The sequence below is a fragment of the Syngnathus acus genome, chromosome 12, assembly GCF_901709675.1.
Source record: "Syngnathus acus chromosome 12, fSynAcu1.2, whole genome shotgun sequence".
Lineage (NCBI taxonomy): Eukaryota > Metazoa > Chordata > Actinopteri > Syngnathiformes > Syngnathidae > Syngnathus > Syngnathus acus.
The window spans coordinates 6,241,548-6,262,613 of record NC_051097.1 but is presented as its reverse complement, the minus strand read 5'-3'; the positions used below and the strand labels follow the sequence as shown (position 1 = coordinate 6,262,613).

The 21,066-nt window shown below is 42.3% G+C and overlaps 3 protein-coding genes across 4 annotated transcripts; 1 reads left to right on the top strand and 2 right to left on the bottom strand.

The window, feature by feature from the left end:
* Window positions 1-6,791: 6,791 nt before the first annotated feature.
* On the bottom strand, window positions 6,792-10,708 carry LOC119131835 (TBC1 domain family member 10A-like). The gene is made up of 9 exons (XM_037266598.1): window positions 10,515-10,708; window positions 9,883-9,982; window positions 9,566-9,673; window positions 9,373-9,479; window positions 9,147-9,261; window positions 9,011-9,076; window positions 8,757-8,946; window positions 8,536-8,690; window positions 6,792-8,353 (listed from the first exon to the last, which is right to left on the bottom strand). Exons 1-9 carry the CDS (start codon window positions 10,706-10,708, stop codon window positions 7,970-7,972), a joined length of 1,419 nt encoding a protein of 472 aa, XP_037122493.1. The 3' UTR covers window positions 6,792-7,969.
* Window positions 10,709-11,704: 996 nt separating this feature from the next.
* LOC119131861 (protein phosphatase PTC7 homolog) lies at window positions 11,705-17,307 on the bottom strand. Its single transcript, XM_037266641.1, has 6 exons — window positions 16,814-17,307; window positions 15,580-15,759; window positions 15,144-15,342; window positions 14,291-14,414; window positions 14,078-14,207; window positions 11,705-13,959 (listed from the first exon to the last, which is right to left on the bottom strand). Exons 1-6 carry the CDS (start codon window positions 17,013-17,015, stop codon window positions 13,901-13,903), a joined length of 894 nt encoding a protein of 297 aa, XP_037122536.1. The 5' UTR covers window positions 17,016-17,307; the 3' UTR covers window positions 11,705-13,900.
* Window positions 17,308-17,619: 312 nt separating this feature from the next.
* Window positions 17,620-20,883, top strand: LOC119131832 (annexin A7-like). 2 transcript variants are annotated; one of them, XM_037266594.1, is made up of 3 exons: window positions 17,620-17,775; window positions 18,140-18,837; window positions 18,910-20,883. In XM_037266594.1, the coding sequence occupies exons 2-3, from the start codon at window positions 18,144-18,146 to the stop codon at window positions 19,656-19,658; spliced, it is 1,443 nt and encodes a 480-aa protein (XP_037122489.1). In that variant the 5' UTR covers window positions 17,620-17,775; window positions 18,140-18,143; the 3' UTR covers window positions 19,659-20,883. The 2 variants fall into 2 exon arrangements, with proteins under 2 accessions (XP_037122489.1, XP_037122487.1); XM_037266592.1 differs by having other exon boundaries at window positions 18,140-20,883.
* Window positions 20,884-21,066: the final 183 nt, after the last annotated feature.

The following is a 21,066-nucleotide window of genomic DNA, read 5'->3' as shown; positions in this document are numbered from 1 at the left end:
CGGCCCGCTCTTATATACGACGCGCCCGCTCGCCCCCCTCTGAGTTGTGAACCCTCCCAGGATACGCCCTCCCCCCTCCCTCACTTATCCACCACAACACAACCTCCCACTCTCAGTGGAAGCAAGCCCACTCATTTGTAAGTCACTGAAACATGGCTAAGCAAATTACATTACTACATCTATTACTCTTTTCAATATAAATAGATATACAGAAAAAATTGTATGAATTGCATTTTCCAGTTTTCATTATTTCTTGATATAGTAAAATTATTTTATAGACAGTAGTACATTGTATCCATACATACATTTGCAAATATATAATCGATCCATTAATTGACAAATGATCAAATCAATCAATAATCAAACGCACCAAACTTTCGAAAACAAGAATCAACCCATTTGCACATTATCTGACCTATTATCAACCCAAACAGAAATTAAAATCTGAATTAATAATTTGAATAAAAATATGGAAATTAGAAATGAGCTTCTATATCCAGTAATTGCAAAATCAATCGATAGAACTTGATTAAGATTATATTATAATGTTCACATATTAGATTTTAGATTATTATGACTTTTGATTTTATCAGTATAAATTAAAAAAAGATGATTATAACAGTTTTTTAAAATAATTATTAGGATTGTGTCAGCACAAAAGACGAGTCTTCATCTTCTCTTGCACAAATTGAGATCAACAAAAGGTTTATTTAATCAGTCGAATGAAAGCTGATGTTTGAAAAGCTTTTGTGTCTTTTTGCCAGAGGCCGCGAAAAAAGACATGTAGACATGTTTAGACAGTCAGCCACAAGACAAGCCCAGGCATGACATGTTCCATCATCATTTCAATATCAATCCAAGAGTCGTTACGGTACCTGAGCTCAAGGCCAAATACTGCAGCTTCTTCATCTGCCACCTCACGACGTGTTCCGACATGCACCACCTCAAACCAACACGGTGGATGTCATCGAGCCTGGAATTGATTACAACGACATTAATGATCATTATGTAAACTGATAGCAGACTCAATGATAACACTAAAAAAGTTTCATATCTGCAGCAAAATGACAAATGTCATTCAATTTGTTGGATTTCTTCCCCCCAAAGATGTACCAAATAACAATTGGATTTAGTAGGTGCAAAAGTCCAAATATATAATAATATTTTCATATTTTCCTTTATTTATTTTACACATTATAAACAATTTAAAGCAATGAAAAACTCAAGAATAAATCTTGAACCGTGACAATTTTGTCATCTTAAAATTAAAAGTCTGGTTTTTTTTTTCTTTTAACCCTAACTGCAATGATTTTTTTTTCAGTGTAATTTGAAGTTGGAGTTGTGTGTAAGCACCATTCTTCCTCTCCTCTGTCAATGTCTGTTGGGCTGTCCCATATGGGCCCTCTCAGTCCACAAGTCAGCGTAGGGGGTTGGCAGCAGTGGCGCCGACCCAGTGACTTTTAGACATAACTACTGTATCACTCAACAATGTCCAACCCTATGCACTGATCCCTTCTTCCTCTGCACGGCCGCTCGTCCTTCCCCAACGCGCCCACCTTCCTCTCATTATGAAGCCTTTGCTCTCACATCTCCATTGCTTTTACCACTCTCCCGGGACAAAAAAAACCCCAAAAAGTTTTTTTTTTTTTTTTAATTGTGACGCACACTTGAGGTATTAAATTCAATTGTGTATATCAAACTCCACCCAACTTATGTCTTATCCTGCTTGTGTGCATCCTGGCAGGAAAAAAGCTACAAATAAATCAAAGTGAACTTCCCATCTGCCCTTTGGTGGCACCGCATGCTGTTTTTAGCCAAGTGTTGGCAGGGAGGAAAAGAAGATCATTATTTAGGTCGCTGTGGAGGTAGGCATTGTTTTGTTCTTTGTCACTACAATTACAGATGTGGTAATTAGACCTACGAGTTTAATACGATTTGTGATCAAGCACGTAAACTAAATTACAAATATAGTTTCCCCTTTGAAATGGTTTAAAACCTCATTATTGTTTCTACTATACCCCCCCGCGACTTGATGTTATTTTGACCTAACCGTCCACTTGTGCCCACTTATAGATTTTCGTTATTGTTGCCTCTATGTGTGGCCTTTTGCTGTAAACCACACACCATGTTGCCAATCTGCCAATCACATCACACTGAGGAGGATTTCTTGACATTTTTCAATCGTGTCCATCATCAATGGGCAATAACAGACATGCAAAAAAAACAAAAAAAAAAACTGACTGAGTCTGTCTGCCACCAAGCGAATACCTTTGATGTTTAATCGAGAACTCGTATGTTTGATGATCACTTTTTGGTGATACCAGTGACACCCAAAGAGTGTGGAGGTGTGTGTTGGTGGTGCGGCAGTTGTTTGATGTGTGTGTTAAGCTGTCACAGACCGACCGCATGCAGACTTAGGAGGGGGGCTAAATAGTATAGGGACCAGAGACAGCTGGTTCCTCAAGGCTTTTTTTGTAACAGTCATTTTGTGATATCATCAGACGAATATATATACCTGTCGCTAATCCTTAGCATGTAGCAGCAACTTTGGTGCCGCTTTAAAATGTCGTGACAGTCATGCACAATGGGACAAATGGTCAGTGAGTTGATTAATTAGGCTTGGCTTAATTAATTAGGCTTAGGACATTTTCTGATCAGATTGCTATCTAGCTAAATGTTAGCATTCCAACTGCTGGTACTGTTTTTGTATCTGCCTTTGCACTTGTTGCACCTAAATACAGAAACAATGTAAAGCCCAAAGCGATTGGCGTATTCATCTCTCAGCATATGAACTGTTAGCATGCTAGCAGAGTCTCATTAGCAAATATGCGAAAGCAAACCCTGCTAAAGTGATAAAAGTCTTGCTTTCATCTGACATCTAACATTAATGCTGCCAAAACGGACACTTCAAGCACTAGTAATTTAGCGCTGTCAGACATTTTGGCTGCTCCCCACACTCGTTAACAAAATCAAGCAGTTGACACAAGCTTGTTAGACGCAAATGCCTCAAGATGTTAACACCTTTTGTTCGGTCCAATAAATTTGGCCATTGTTTCAAAGACAAACGCTTGACTGGAGTGTTACCAGTTGAGTTGACTTTAACTCAAGTATTAAAATGAACCCATCAAGTGTTTAATTTTGATGACTTGAGACGAACTCCGATTCACCTACTATTGTCTACAATGGAACAATGCCATCACTGTGGATTTCCTTGAGGTCGTCAAGCACATGTGCACAAGGTGTTTGTCTGACCTGATGAACCACGTAACCCTGAGAAGACATTCAGAGCTGAGCTATGGCAGCCTTTCCTGATGAGCTGCTCACCTTACTTGGGGGGGGGGGGGGGGGGGGTGAAGTGACACATGGAGGTCGAGCTTCTGTTTGGAGGTTGGCCGGGAGACTGTGTTGATAGCAACCTTCCTGCTTTCCCTCTTGTTGTCTCCTAAAGCAGAAGTAGCCCAGATGAAATGTTTATCTGATATAAGTATGAGGAGATGGAAATCCCCCAATAGCATTTAGGCAAAAATTATAAATAGGCTTCATGTGAACTTACGTGACAAAAGTTTGGATCAGAAGCAACTTGTATCAATTGAGCTTGTTTACACAGGCGACGTTTGGGGTCAGTGTTGTTGTCACTTCCTGTCCCAAACAAAAAGAAGGAGAATCACGTACAACCTGCAGAAAAGAAACATGCATGGCAACAGCTTACTGGCCGGAACAAAAATACCTTTTCCAGGCCATGACATTATTCACGTGGGAAAGTGTGACAAAGAAGAAGTCCAAACAGCCTGTGAATTATTTTAAAGTGCTCACCGAGATTTAGGAAGCTTTCGAATGTGCCATTCCGTATATAACATGAACCGTTTTATGGACCTTCAGAACTTCAGAAACTCGAACGTGTTCAGTTTCAAGGCTCACGCATGAGAACGCACGTGCTCTCTAAATACACGCCTGCATCCAACACAAACACACACATACACAGAGTGTGTAACAGCGCCTGAAACACAATAAGCTATTGTAACCTCAAACCCAGAGGTCCTGACTCCCATGTGCTTTTGTCATTAGTTTCAATTATAAGGCCATGAAGTCAGCCTGTAATGAGATGAACATCCCTTACTTGAAACACACAAAAATAAAACATATAAAACTTATTCCATGATCTGATGTATGTATATGTGTAGCTTTAAAAGATTTTTTTTTTTTAAAGCAGAAGTAAAGACAACCTTTTTTTTTTTTACAAAAATATTTTTCACGTGCTCCAATTAGGTTACGCATTATATTATGTTTGTGGATTTTTTTTTTCTCGATACAGTTTCCAGATAAATGGTTAAAGATAAATGCATCAACCCTAAATTTTTTATCTTTGTTGCCCCATGTTGACGTTATTGTTATCAAGTCACAAAGCGGGCTGGCTGACCCACTATCAGGGCTAGCACAGGACTCTCGCTTTTTTTTTTTTCTTTCTCCCCAGTCTTCTTAATACTCTTTGTGTATCCTCTCCAATCCCCCCAACACCACCACCACCACCATTTCCTCATCAGCAATGGAGGGGCTTCGGATGGACGGGAAGAGAGGGGACAGTGGGGATGTGACCCAACAATTGCAGGATGTGGCTTCAGATCAGTACGAGATTAAGTGCAAGCTCACAAACATCCCCGTTGAAGAGATAAACACACACTCAACAAAAAGCCATAAATAAAATGTTGCATGTGCCACAATAAAACACCTTCACTCAGAAAGGGAGGGAAAAAGATGACAGGTATATTAATGGTGATTAACAAATCTCTCTTTTTTTCTGTCTAGAAGAAAAGAAACATAAACTGGGTCAATCTGTAAATATGTGATCACACTCAAGGCAGAGTGTTTTCTGTGTTTTATAGTTAACTTCTTTTTACACTTGCAAACCTTTTTTTAAATATATTTGTAATAAAGGTGGAAATGAATATGCACTTTGCACCTTTAACTCTATGAGTATGTTTCCATTTCTGCTGATATTTCCTGTCTCGTAAATAAAAGTTTTATGATGGCAAAAGTTCGACAAAGGAACAGATTACGGCTGTTTCCTTTTCTTTCCTCCCCAAATTAGGAAAAAAAAAGTTTCCAACTAACGAGATCTTGTATTATTTAAGCGCAACGGCTGTATTTACCAAAAATCTAATAGAACTGGACAATTTAGAAAAAAAAAAGCAATAACGTGAATTGTGATGAAAAAAAGTTAAAAGACACATTTTTATTTAATCACATTTTTCTGACTTTAATTCCCGACCATGAACCTTGCACTGCACACATGCTTTTCCAATGCCAATGACCACTTCAAGGAGCTTCAACAAGAACAATAACTATGGAGACTGTGCCAAGCAGAAAAAAAAAACCTCATTTATACAAAAAGAGGGAGAACCTAGCAATGACGTCTCGTATCCTATCACGAATCTTAATAAAAGAAAAAAAAAAAAAGCTGACGTTGACGATCCGCTTGGCCAGCTACTGTTATCCTGAGGAAAACCATTAAAGGACACACGCGCTTCCTGGTCATCGTGCATTGAAAGAGCATCTGTGGCACCGATGACCTGCGCTACCGCTCCGCTTCCTGCCCTGCACGTGCAACTCAACCTTCAATTTGTGTTTTCTGACCAAACATGGTCTTAAGACACACATGCTCAACAGGATATAAATTATCTACCCAACTTGTCCAAAAGAATTTGAATTACATACAATTACTTATTATTAACACGAAAAATGGGATTGCCTCCTGTTTTTTTTTTGTCCCGAACCTCCAGGCCTCTAATCCCCTTTTGGGTAGAGGGCACAGAAAGGCCACGAGGGGATAAAAGGTGCAACTTTGTTACCAAAAAGCTTGAGATGAGCTTTGCAGCTCACCGAGCCTAGACTTTAATCTTCAAGACGCTTCACACATATGGCCGCCTCCTCCACGACGTTATCAGCCATCTGCACCCAAACAACACAAAACAACATACTCACTTAACGCGGACGTTTTTTTTTTTTATTGGGGCTGTTATGTAGCTAAATTAATAATGATAGTAAAATGAGCTGTGAACTCACCATGGGCATGGCGGCCATTGGGAATTTTGGGAGCTTCTTGAATGGCTGGGCCAGAAAATCATTTTTACACCATCAACTGTATTAATTGCTGCAAGTGTCAAAAATTTTCACTCCACACATATGTACGTGATCGATTTGATTTGAAGACGCGGGCCTTGAGGCAGCTGATCCTCATCATTCAGACATGCAAAAAAAGTGAAGCTAAATAGTGCAAAGTGTGGCGCAATGAACGGCACTGTGGGAATCCTCCCCCATTTGAGATGCTAATTCTTGAACGGACTGAAAGAGCCGGAGCAACAGGTGTCCGAGGAAGTACGTTGCCGCGAGGGCAGCGGGTGAATGTTAACCAACACAGGGTGTACTGTATCATTGAATTTTATCCAGGGCTCCTTGTGCGAGTGCCATTTTGTCTCATTGTCTTAATTAAGGATAAAATGGCGGCATTGTGTAGGGATGGAGGCCATAATCAAATCAGGCAAGAAAAACTTCGCACGGAATGGATTAGACACCGTTTTATAAAGCTGCAGCTCTATTATTGGATTACACAAATTTGTGTCTTAACTATTCATTAGTGAGTTGTCTTGTAATCTCCAAGTGTTTGAAGTAGCAGCTCAGTGGCGCCATCTATAGATAATACAATGCTTTTTATTTTGAGCCTGAAAGTTCAGAATAATTCATTCGAAAATAGTCAACAATTTTTTTGTGAACACAAAGAAAACACATTAGAACTGTTCTAATACCCACCACAGTCTCTCTCTTTTATAAAATCGATTTCAGATCAAAATACATGACAGTTTTTAAACAAGTTTACCCTACACCATAGCAATCATCGTATAAATTAATGTTTTACTTTTAATTGCTGCCTTCCCCCTGTAAGTGCAAAAGAAACAATTTGACCTCATTGTAAATAAAAACAGCTGTACATTCATTGCGTAAGGATTATATAAAAATACACATTTTATATATCGGACTCAGAAAAATGGGACGTAAGGTGGTTGACACCACCAGCAACAACAATCTCCCATTGCTAGTGTTTTCTTTTTTCTAGTAATAGTCCTTCAAAGTCTTTATAGGCAGCATGCCTGATTCAGCATTCAATCATTTCATTCCCAACATGACATAAACACTCCTAGTTTGACAGATACTACACACCCAACTTAAAAATCTTTGGCTTCGTAACACAACAACGTCCCTTCATTTAAAGAGGTGGAGTCAAAGTAGTGTGAAGTTGTTTTGCTCTCATAAATGTACAACAGCTGTTCAGAGACTAAAACTGAGGTTGGCAAAGTAGGAACACAAAAAAAAAAATTGATGGCAATGTTGTGTAGTGAAGCATGGGCACCTACTGGACACAACATTAGGTACATTCATTTCCAATATGAAACAATTTCCATGAAAAAAACCCAACTTCAATATTACCTATGTATATAGTCGGTATTTTTTATTTTTTTTTGGAAAAAGTTCACATAGTGGATTTTATAAGATGGACCTAATATTGTGGCCAGTAAGTAAGTATCTTTTCCTGCTATGATGTAACAGATTGTTTCTTTGCAGTAAATAACAGATGTTTAAGTCAGTTAGCATGTTAAGTCATGCACACCTCAGAGGTGCTCTCCATCCTCTTATTGCCTGCTAAAACCTAAAAAGAAAAAAAAAGTGCAAACTATTCGTCATCGCCACCTGTAGTTCATTCAGGGGATTACATGTTTAAAAGAGGAGACTGGAAACCCGTTTCAGCATTCGGATTGGATATCCTTCACGTCTAGCTTAAGGTTGACTTTGGTAACTTTCCCAAAGGACCGAAATGTATTCTCAAAATACGGTAGTGGTTTGAAATTCTACACATTTTAAGAATCACGAGTGTTTAAAAAAAAAAAAGAAAAGCCATTTCAATAAAATGCTCACCGTGCTACAGATAGGTGTCGTGCTCGGCGCTGCTCACGCTCTCTTTGGACGCGTGCGAGCTCAACGGTTGCAGGAGCGGCGACGGGACAGTGAGAGTGGGCGATGTGTTTTTCGTCTCAGCCGGCGGCAGAACGCTCTTCTTCCGCTTCTCCTTTTTGGCCTTACGAGTGTCCCTGGCGCCGTCCACCTCCGAGGGGGATTCCACAATGATGGTGGGCCGCTGCCTCAGATCCTGCCGGGCCGGCGGCTCGGCGGACATGACGGCCTTGGCGCCGTGCATCCTGGGAGGGGATCTGTAGCTGAGGTCGCCGTGGGTCTCTTGCCAGCGCCGTAGCTGCGCCAGGTGCTCTTTCTCGATGTCTTTCTCCGACACGGACAGGTCAATAGTCTGAATTATCGTGTTTGGGGACAAAAGAATAAAATGACCATGATCAGGAAATTGTGATTAATTACGTGTGGAATTTTACTAGTTCCCTCAAAAGGGCAGATTTGGGCAAGGAAAATTAAATTGCATGTCAAGTTTATGTCATTCTTGGGATATCTTCATTTTCTTATATGAATCTTTTTTACCTCTTGCACCAGGAATCTCTCCTGCATGTATTGTGGCGGAATAGCCCTGAGGAGCTCCATAGTTTCATAGAGACCCGGGCAGGCTTTCACCTTCTCTTGAGACCCCAGCATGCATCGGAGGAGGACCAGGCCCACCCGGAAAATAACCTTCACTCCTGAGAACCAGAGAGACGACTTAATATACACAAACACATGGCTGTGGAAAAAGACTCATATCTCACCTTCGCAGAGGAACATGTCCCACACGCGAAGCACGGAAGCCCAGGGCAGCGTACGAGAGAAAGCGCACATGAACCACTCGGTCATGTACAAGATGGGCTCCAACTTGTGCTGTTTGAGGTGACGGTGCGCCACGGAAGACACTCGACGCAGCAGAGCGTATAGGATCTCTCCGTCCAGCTGGATGGCCTCCTGCAGGAGACCACATCATGCTAGTTAAACTGTTGTTAAAATACTGCTGAGTGTGCATTCTTACCAGCCCTGTACTGTAGTATCCAGGAAGGTACTTCTCACAAATCTGCACAAGGACCCAGAAGGCATCCTAGGACACAAAAATAACACTTTCTAAAATGCTGGACCATACAACCGCTTTAAATGAAAGAAGTTTTGACCTCGGCAGGCATGTGCATGAGGAGCACAGCGGCGATGGGAGCCTGAGCTTGACAGTAGCCCTCCTCGGGACGGTGCAGCGTGTACGCCTTGAGCACGCGGAATAAGTCTTGCTGCCTGCATAGGAAGTATAATATTGACAATTTATAACAATACTGTAAATGATATTACACATGTTTTGGCACGGGCGGATTCCCATATTAGTGGATGCTTTTCATTTTTGCTTACCCATGTCCGCCTCTAGCTGAAAACATCTCATGGAAGGGAAACTGCCGGTGGAGGTCTCTCTCGATGATGTCCACCCATTTGGGATCTCCGGGTTGGTTGTCCAGTTCCTAAAGGCATCATTTTGTAACATGTTTTACAAATGTGCATAAGGCGACATATTTTATTCGCACAAAACGAGAAATGTTCAGCTGACCTGGAACTTGCCCCGGTTTTGTTCCTCCTTCACTTTGCCTCCCGTGAGGTAGAGCCATGCGCGACCACGCAACGATGGTGGGATGCCCTTCTGACAGCGTTCTTTTACCTGTTGAATTTGATGAGTCATTTTTACTGTGTTAAATAATGAAAATCTAAAAGTGCATTTTTTGTGTGGACATTTTAGTTTGACCCATCCCTGATATCAATACTCTACATGTTTTTTTTTTTTTTATACCCGTAAAGTCAAGGTAAAATAATTCCAGAACATATTAAACTCTTGATTGTTGTTTTGTTTTTTCTGGGCCAAGCAGATACCTTCTTGTGCTTTTTAGCCATCCACTTGTCCCAGCTATTGAGCATCTCCAGCCATTTGGCCTCCCGCTGTCTCAGCACCTCTGTGGGGATTTCTTCTGCACTATGAAGAGAACAATCACACCAAAATAATTAAAATAAAAACTCTCATTACTTGTAACATTATTCTGTCACATATAAATGGGGAAGGCTGTGATGTTAGAAATGCCTGATCTCTTCCTTATTCTTTCATACAGGAAATGAATCCAGCAGAGCAATGGTCATCATCAGCAGTCAATTTCCTGAAAACAGGATGCTGTAGGAGAACTTGCCCTAGTTCCCTTTCACTAACAATATTTAACTTCACTACAAAATCTCACTTTGCCATCTAGTTATTGTAAATTGCATTACTGTCTCTGCGAAAGCAGCTTTTACATAAAAATCTCATTGGATTAAGTGTACCTAATAATCTGCATGCATACACCTGTTGCCGTTCATAAAACAGAATAACGACTATTTGTCCAACAAACAACTCACAAAAATGTTTGAATATTCAGCATGCATTTCTGGTTTAACCTGAAATGCACTATAACCGGACTAAGTTAATTTGACCATTAATTACATGCATACTTCTACGATGGCATCGGCAGACTTACTGGAGTCCCGGGTACTGTTGGGCTCCACCAGTGAAGCCGTACTTGTCCACCTCTTTCTCCCCAGACGTGTCAGTGCCATCCGAGTCCAGTGTAACCGCATCCGAGCCAAACGACCGAGTGCTCCCGTTGCTTGTCAGCTGCTCGGCGCTACCCTGAAAGTCAAGCTCTCCATCGTCCATCTCGGTTTTTGCCATTTAGCCAACATTTATCTCCGCAGAAAATAATACTGGTCTTATTTTTAACTCTCATAAACCTCCACGCAGCCCAACTCCTGTCCCGGGGTATGCTAACTCGCTACGGATGCTAGTAGGGAAGCTTTTTGATGTTAAGCCCCCGTATTTAAAAGTCACATTGTGGATTTAGCGTCATCATTTCTCCACGAAAATATTAATGGTGTGTGGACTCCAAGCTAACCTGCTAGCATCACACGCACCTGTCTGCTGAATCGTACAGTTGCAAAATCTCTGCTACTGTCAGCAGGAATGCAGACTAGCACGTTTAGTAGGTACAACAAAACAACTATCTACTGCCCCCATTAGGTTCAAGGCCGCACTGCAGCTTTACAAACGCAATCGGAAGCGGTGAACTAGTATTGTTGTTTAGAAAAGGATTAACGGAGTTGTTCGATTTTTATAAAACAAACTCACGCACTACAAAGGTTCCTAAATGTCTTCTATGGGGACCTCTTTTTGCTGTGGCAAGCATGACTGCCCCCGTGTGGCCAGTACGTGTTTTACAATAATTAGTCACATGGTACTGTTGAATCTATCGATCCATATAATTTTTTAAAAGGGTGGCCAAGTCATTTGTATTGAGGATACGAGACTAAAAAATATAAATTAATGAATTTATTTAAAAAATAATTTAACCAAGCACATGTATAAAGCAGAAACTAAAACATACAAAATAATTATGAAATAACCAATTAGCAAATACTGATTACTATGTAATTGCTTGGCTAACTAGATTACATGACCAATGCAGCCTAATGTTAACCTCAAGAAAATTTGAATGTCCACGAAGACAATGAATTATGCAACACCGAATTTGTGGGGATATTTATATTTTACATTTTAAAACAAGTTTTACAAATTAAAATTTTGCAGACTCAGATAAAAATTGAGCAATTAATGAATCAAGTCATTTTCTGTTAAATATAAATACTTTTAATTATAATAATAATAAATAAAAATACTATAACTTCTTTATTTAAATATTGTACATTTTTTTCAAAACATATTTACATAAATTAGACTTGCATTGTTACACCGTGACAAACAGATGTACAGTTCATTCACCCATACAAATATCGCTTGTTGGAAAAAGGACAATCGTACCAGTCGTCGAGATGGCAGAAGCACCTTTGCTTTGATGGGGAGAACACACAACTGGACGTATGCAGACCGTATTGAACACACAAACAACAACATGGACGAGACAAGCTTGCAAAGACAGGGAAGGCCTCTTGATGACAGATCATGTGTTAAGGCTTAAATTGTGCTCCCCCCTTTTCATTCGCACGCTAAAATTTCACAGCCTTTGTCTGCATACAAGTTACATTTTTCCAGGACATACATTTTAAAGACACAGGAGCAAAACGGATCGACTGAAACCATGCAAAGAGAAAAGCACTGACAAATAATCTACCCCCGCCACACGAGTACAGCTCCTACTATAATATTGAAACATACATAAAACAGTGACATTATTGGTCTCCACTTACAGCAAGACATACAGTACAGAGCAAGGTCCCTAATATGCATTCTACTCTATATGGCTTTCGTTCTTTGGCTTCAGAAACCTGTCGTGCACAAGCTCGACAGACAACCAATCGCATGTATGAAAGACAAAATCCTCCAGCAAAAAAAATCGGATCAATCCCACCAAATTTTGAGCATAATTTGTGTACAGTATTGCTGCGCGTTTACAACCACAAGGCGCTCTGATGAATATATTATGATAAAATGTCATTGGTGTACCCATGTTGAAACGGTCAAGACATTACGTAAAGGGACTCAAATCCGCACGCACACAACCACGGTGAAAATGTTCATGTAATTCAGCTCATATATTCAAATTACACAGAAAAGCAGCAACAGAAAGTTAAAAAAAAAAAAAACTCAACTCATAGTTTTTCCTAAACCAAACATACCATATTTCCTCAAATAGTACCCTTGTCACACTGGAAGAAATAAACGCCTTACCTTAAATAACATTTACAAAGTATTGTGCCACTAGGTGGCGGTGTAAGAACAATCACCACTGTCCAACAAAAGCATGACTTGCCTAATTTTGGGACGGTTTTAGTTAATGACTTATGTGACAAGCGTTTTTTTTTTTTTTTTTTTTTTTTACACACGTTGAATCAAACTGCAAAAAGATTCTGCAATACTGTTTTGCTGGACAGCACATATAAAATAAAATGGTAATATTTGATCTATGTTAGTGGATCGAAATGTTTAACCAAAAGATGCAATTTTTGGATGCGAGGCGTGCAAAGAGATTTTTCGTCTGTTGTTCCCCGTCTTAATTGGGAAACAGTACGATAGAAAAATGTGTGGATAAAATGTATCGTCATTTTAATATTTTCAAAATCCATCTGTACGTGTAAAGCCCCGCCCACCCCAATCAACATCTGACAATCTTGGCAGTTCATTGAGTAAACCACTATAGGAGGAAATACAGCATTTGATTGGGCAGAGACTTTCAAATATTATTTAAAAAAATATACATCTCTATCGTCACACCCTTGACCTATGTTTGCAACCGTGAGCATTAGCAGATGCTATAGCGTTTCTCTTAACATCAAACGTGACATTGGAACTCACTCAAACGCACGCAATTACTCCCTTTTTCTATCACACTATCTCAGTGTGTCCGTGAACGCATCACTCGCAACAGTAAGTCAAAGAGAAATAAATCCAAAAGTAAAGACAGTCTCAGAACTATTTACAAGCCCCAAACCTCGATGCATGTTGGCTCGACGGAGGCTCTGTTGAGTTCCCTCCGAGGGCCGAGCTAGTTAGCTCAACCTGCACATTCGCAAAGCCGCCTCCTCTGCATTGGCCTCAAATGGGGCTACAGAAACACATTCAAGTTCAACCTCTTGATTCTTGATCAAAGAACCTCCAAAGCCTGGCTTACTCCTCTTTCCATGCCGTGCAATTTGGACGCCTTAATGTGCCGCGTTGGGGTTTCTCCTGCACCACGGTCAACATGGATCTATCCGAGCTGCCCGCTTTCCCTTTGACACGCCGGAGGAACAAACGAAAACTAAACAGACATGGATGGAAGCGTGGGCGTCGTGTCGGAGGAAGAGTCGGGCGGACGGGAAAGGGGTGAGCGAGCCCCGCGGCGCCAAACGCACATTCGAGCGCACGCGCTTCCTAGTCTGTATATTCGGCCACGATGGAAAGCAGCACCGTGATGTCGTCTGGCTTTCCTCCTGCGGGAGAAAACCAGACAAATACATTTCAAGTGTTTGTGATGGTGTTGTGGTCGTGTGATGAGATGCACCTCAACAACTGGACGTCATTCTTGGTGCATGTGAGGGACACGCTTACCTCTTACATTCAGACCGTTGTCACATGCAAACTGTGCAAACGGCGACATGTAGTTGGGATCATAGGCGAGGTCGTGAGCTTGTTTTGCTATACTCTGCGCCGTCTGCAGAATGCTCTCATAGTTGCTGGTCTGAATAAGAAGACGAGACATTACTTAGGAGGAAATCTAATCCGTGCAGGATGTTGCACGCCGGTTTAAAAACAATGTCACACCTTGAGTTTTTTGAGCTCCCGGAGAATCATGTAATCGGGCATGTTGTCGAAGAGGCCGTCGGTGGCGGTGAGGATGATGTCACCGAGCTGCACATCAAACGAGGAGCTGTCAGCAGCTTCTGGACTGAAAAGGGGAAAACGGAGACAATGAGTTCAAAGAAACGCAAAACTGAAGCTCTTCGTATCTATTATTAAGGAGGAGGTCGCTCGGACACGGTGTTTTGTTAACTGTTGACATGGTAGCAGTCCTGCCTCGCTAGGGAGTCTTGCTGGTCTCATGGCCGCATATTTATTTCCAGAACCTATGACATACTGAAGTCCTGGTGTAGGAACAGTTTAAGCATAATTTTTCTCTCTGAAGGAGGGGGGGGGGGGGGTGCAAAAGTGTGGTTCCGCCAGGCATCTGTGAGAGGGAAACTCGACTCTGCGGTTGGACTGGATAGTTGTGTTCCATTAATTTTAATGGGAATCCATTAATGGGTGAATGTCAGTACCCCATGACTCTGTTCCTAATTAAAAAAAAAAAAAAAGATAGAGTTCAGCGAATGCAAATTTGCCAAAATCCAAAACGACATGGTCCGGAGGCCATTTTGTAGAGCACGCCATGCTATTTACTAGTAATAGGAGCATACGTCGTTTTGAGGTTGCAAATGATGTACATCTCAAGCACAACGGCGGGGAAGAATTTGTGGTCATGTGGAACAAGAACGCTTGCCCATTTCCTGTATTCGATATCTACAGAATGAAATTCCTTCCCTCATATTCAGTGTGAAGGAAGACAGAAGATGCTGAGCACAACAAAAGCTAAGGGGCACTTCTTTTCACGGTGCGTCACACGGGTCTCGCCGCCCACCTGTCACTGAGCACCACCCCTTCGGACCCCGGGGGAGCGATGGACAGCTGGAAGGGCGTGTTGAAGTAGTGCTGCTGCTCATCCGAACGGTGTACCACCTCGCCTCCGCGCACCACCAGGAAGCCCGAGTCGCCGAGGTTACACGTGTGGAGCTGGTGACTCCGTCGGTCCAGCACTACGATGCAGGCTGTGCTGCTGCCTAAAAAACCCCCCAAAAAAAACAGCTAATATTTATCGGTACCTTAAGGTGTTTATTATTATTTATGCTGCTGAGCGACTGTAGCCTTGGGGGGCAAAACAGAGCCGCATTCGGCTGCAGAGCTCAGGTACACATTACCATCGCAATAAATACGAAACTGGTTATTCAACAAGTGTGAGGGCTGCGGTAGATTGAGTTTCTGTTTGGTTTCACAAAATGTACATCCTCATAACTTACCTAAAAGGGGGACTTTGTTCTGTAAGAGTTCATAGTAGCCAGAGGTCAGGATGCCCACTGGATTGCTCGGAGTGAAGCGACCTTCCTTCACTAGCCGCTCGCATGTTCTCATCAACGTGGCAGAGAACTGAGATGGGTCGACGCCGTAGTCTCGCCAGCCACCCACGCCATCCGCTACACCTGTGAGACAAGCAGGAAATTAGCACACCTATCTTGAGAGAGGAAAACAAAATGTGCGGTGTTCACAAGGTCAATTGAATAACACAAATTATTGTTTTGAACTGGAGAAAGCCAGGACAGTACAATGACATAAGCCAAGAAATAATGAATTATTTAAGAACATTAAAGAACAATGAAAAGCATGTAAATAAGACCTCTTACATCACAAAGGCAGAAATACAAACATTATTTTTAATTCCCGGAGATCGGCTGATGCAAACCATTGACATTTTGTAATATTTTGCTCTTTGTTTGCTGTGACATCACGGTTTTAGAAGTTTATAATCCCCTCTCCTGTTCACAAATGTGTTAAATTACACTCAAATTGCAGAATTGATGCAGCCCCCTCCCTAATTTTATAAGAGTAAACGTGTTAGGTTTAAAGGGAAATTTGCACGCAGTATTCTGTGATACATTTAAGAAAAAAACCCTGAATGAGAAACTCCTAGGTGGTTCCCCCGGAAAGGCATGAAAAACTCTTTCGTTTGCTCAACACGTCTGTGGACAAAAGCCAATTCCAGCCAAGCTAAGAGAGGCTAACGTCGCTGTTAGCAAAATGGCCGCCTCCATGCTTGACCATTCTGACCTTGTTGTTTTCTGTCACAATGTTTCGAATTTGTGTTAATTTCTACATTGGGAGTCTTTGTATGAGTTTATATACACCCCCCGACTCGATTTGGTGAATTATCTTGCACCGCTTTTTTGTCCGAACGTATCTAGGTGAAAGGTCATTTGGTGTACGGCGTAAAAACTCCACCTCGACAACATGTCATAACAATAAATTACGCCGTTATAGGTCAATTTCACTTAGTGAATGCATACGAATGAAACGGACAAATTTTGTAAAATGGAATTTGGGGATAATGTTCAGGCCGTGTGACCGGAGGGGGTGGAGGCTGTTGTGTTTTCATCGTGAGGTCAGTCCACGTGTAGGGGTGGACGACGGACCACTGAAGGTCAACCGGGTACAACCGGAGCATGCAGACCGGTTCCCACTAACGGCGAGTGATCTTACCCAAAACGTCGGCACTCTTGTTCCTCGCAATGAAGCAGGCGTCGTCCCCGTAGCACATCCCTTTCTTAAGAATCCCCTTCCGAAAGTCCTTGCCGAAGCCATAGCTGGCGGTAACGAGGCTGTAGTCGCGCCCGTCCGTCTGCGAGAGTCCACCGAGGACAGCCCTGGCTACCAGTCTGCCATAAGACAGTACGGATAACATCCCCACCTAAGCGAGAAGCCGAAGCAGCACCCCTGCCCGGTTGAAGCCCTCTCACGCGGTCGTTCTCTGCCAGTCACCGCTCGGTCTCTTCTTCGGATTAAGACGTTTTAAGCCTCCCATGCACACCAGACGACTCCGCTTCTAGGAATAACTAATTTAGCTACTTACTTAATTTAAAATCTAGCAATAAACACGGCGACGTTGGAGCTTTATGGCTGATTTCGTGTCCGCGGTTCCTCCACCTGTTACTCTCCTTTCCGACATCTTTCCACGATGTACCGCGAGTACATACGGGTATCTTGTCAGTTTACAGTCGTGACGTCACAGCCATGGTGACATCAGCCAATGAGAGAGACGCTAGCCGTTCTGCCCAGCTTTGGACCGCACTACTGCGCATGAGTAACAGATGCGCTTGTTTTGTGAACTGGGCGTCACAGGATGAAATAAAATAACATTTATACAAAAATGACCTTCCAAAATTTTCATGTTGTATTAATCGCAAAATTACTCTGGAGCATTTTAACACAAAAAGAGTACAATCAAGCAAAATTGTTTTCCTGGTAACTGGTTGTATCTGGACTCATTCAAATGTCAGGTCGAGGGTGTGTACAAAAACGAGTGCTCCGCAGCTCAAGACCCAACCCTCACAGTATCAGCGCATAACGGAGCGAAAGAACACAGAGGACAACAACGCGTAATCTCTCAATTTAACGACGAATAACCGCGTTTAGCCGTTTTTCCTCAGTGGGACATTATTCAGGTAAACGCAATAATAATTTTCCATAGTCGAGACAAAGCTAATTCCGTTATTCATGTTTGTTTTATTCTTATGGTTGATCGCTGTCGGCCAAGTTGCCTGTTGCCGATTTATTTGAAAGAAAAATGATATATTCGACAATATTTGTAAATTCTGTTGTGGGTTCCTCATGATTTGTTTTAGTCAAGCACACGATGAGAGGAAAAAAAAATGCCGATTGCTAAAATACTATCAGGTTAAAGTCGCTCTCGCTATCGGATGATCAATTACCGACCAGGAACATGATGTCATTTGTTGCCTTGTCATTGTTGTTGGTAATTGTGTTTATTTAATTTCAAATCAGTGATTTTGCTCCTTTTCTTCTTAGGGCCATGATGAAGCGATGGGTCGAGGCAGCTTTGCTGTCTTCTCTCATCATATGTCTGCTAAACACCGACTCCACATGGGCCAAGAGAGGGGGCGGGAGCAGCAGCAGTAGCCGGAGATCTTCCAGCTCTTCTTCGAGTAACCGGGGCTCGCAATCCAAACCGTCCAGCTCGAATCCAGGAGGCTCCTCTAACCGAAACACCAATCCATACCCATCTGGTGGGAATTACCCAGGAGCAGGAAATAGAAAACCATCAACTTATCCGGGAGGCGGTAGTTACCCCAACCAGAATCCCGGTCGACCCAACGCCGGTGGTTATCCAGCTGGTGGTAGTTTTCCAGCTGGTGGTAGTTATCCAAATCAAAACCCTGCCGGTCGTAAGCCAGCCGCTGGTGGATACCCCAACCAGAACCCGGCAGGCCGTAATCCAGCTGCTGGTGGATACCCTAACCAGAACCCTGCTGGCGGTTATCCGAACCAGAACCCCGCAGGCCGTAATCCAGCTGCCGGTGGATACCCGAACCAGAACCCTGCTGGCGGCTATCCAAACCAGAACCCCGCAGGCCGTAATCCAGCTGCTGGTGGATACCCCAACCAGTACCCCGCAGGAGGTGGATACCCCAACCAAAACCCTGGAAGGGGCAATTACCCTGCCGGAGGATATCCTAACCAGAATCCAGGGGGCTACCCAAACAGGGGTGGCTACCCGGCCGGGGGGAGCTACCCGGCCGGGGGAAGCTACCCTGCCGGAGGGGGCTATCCTAACAGGGGTGGCTACCCAGTTGCAGGAGGCTACCCAGCTGCAGGGGGGTATCCAAACAGAAACCAATATCCCGGGCGTGGCGGATCATTCGGCTATCCACAAGGAAACCCAAACAATAAGATCCTGAGTCCCCACATTGGCGGGGGCGCTTACGGGTACGGCGGTCACGGAATGGGAGGGTCCCCCTTCTCCCGTTCCGTGCAGGGTATGGGTTACAAACCCAAATCTACGGGGTTCGCCAAGAAGGCTATCATGGCGGCGGGCGTGGGCGCCGTAGCCGGGATGGCGGTAGGATACGGACTGGGGCGCTTCCCTCGACCGCACTTCTCGTTCCGTAACCCAGAGGAAGAGTCCTACTACAACAACTACATGTACCGCCGTTACGGTTCGCAATCCACCGACCAGAAGGACTTTGGCCGCGATTATGTCTACAAACCGCCGCCGAGAGCCGAGACCTATGACGCGTTCATGGCCAAATGTATGAACAGAACGGATCTTCTCAAGGAACAGAAGACCAACTCCTCCGGAAATATCCAAGAAGACGACGACACAGTGAGCATCGAGGAGATCGGCTACCCATCTCTGGTGGAACAGATGAAGGTACGGCGCTGCGTGGAGAATTACATGGTCTACTCCGAGCGCTTCCTGGAGAAACGCAAGTTTGACTCTCAGGTCCAAAGGGGGCCAAGCTCCGGGGTGGTACAGTTTTTTCCATCACTCTTCGTGATGCTGTCCAGCATGCTTCTACTCCAGTAAAAAACAGTCTCGCCATTATAGCTGCACGTGTTTACACAGTAATGCTGGTCCAATGTATTCTATATCCTCAATAATGAATTTTGCACCTTCTGGCTCATATTATGTCAACGACTATGTAAACTACTGATAAAAACTTGGGAGGGATACATATTGGACTTTCTAAAAGGCACTTTCACCTTCATAGGTGAGCTCTGTTTGTCTTTAAATCTTCAAGGTTTCAGTACTTTTTTGCAAACCTTGCTAATCTCAAACAAGGAGCAGAATGGTGAAATTCACAAACACTTTTGATCCTTGAATGGAAATGAACATTTCCAGGTTTGATCAGAGTTGCGATATAAACAGCATCGTATATAAAAGCATCATGTAACCGAGACGGCACCTAACAATTGATTAACTACCCCACGTATATACACACACACACACATTCTGCATAAAACTAACCTGTGCGTCTTCATGAAAAGTTCTGTCTCATCTTTTATTTGCACTTAATGTTGTTAATAGAGTACCGGTACGTAGTTTTTTTTTTTTTTGCACTTATATGGCAGTTTATTATAACACTATAGCTAGTAATAATGCTTCACCTGCTGAGCGTAAACAGGGTGTGCACTGTGTTGTGTAAATAGAGCGCCTGCTTTCTGGGAATTATCATGCAAATGTTTTCAGACAAATTGTAACAGGAGCACGCTGGAAAAACTACTGCTGAAATTATAAGGATAAAAAGTTGCAAGATGTAAATTGAAATATTCAGGAAAAAATGTTACATTCTTATAAGAATAAAGCTATGAGACAAACATCATGTTATGAGAGTAAAGTTGTAACAGAAGAAAATGTACTTTCAATTTAAATTTTAAAGACATCTTTCCATCTCAGTTGTCCATTTTTAATCTTTGACTAGTTAGTCAGGTCCCGGGAATGATTTATTGTGCAGTAACTTGTGTAGTAGATCATTTTCTTTTGTTGTTTTATATATTTTTAAATTTCACAAATCATTCAGTTTTGTCAATTAAAATGAAATTTAAATGAATGTTGGGTATTTTCCACACATTTGTGTTTCCCATATGGAAAAAAGTGCACTTCTCCTTTACAATTGGAATACTAAATAAATACGTCATCGAATTCAGTTGCATTAATCTGACGCCCCCCCCAGCCAACAAATGATACTAATGTATTACAATTTGCTGTAAAAGTGTATGTTATCAAATAAATTCTGTGTCAGAAATCCCTATCTCTTGACTCAGTTCTCTGTTTTGTGACTCGTCTTTTTTCAGTCAAATACATTTGAAACTATTTTAAATTAATCGCGCTACACAGTGTCTGAATTAAAAATGTCTCCCTCCGCTCTTGATCAAAATTACACAACATGAATCAACAAGGAATATCATTTGCAAACTTTTATTCTATTTCCACC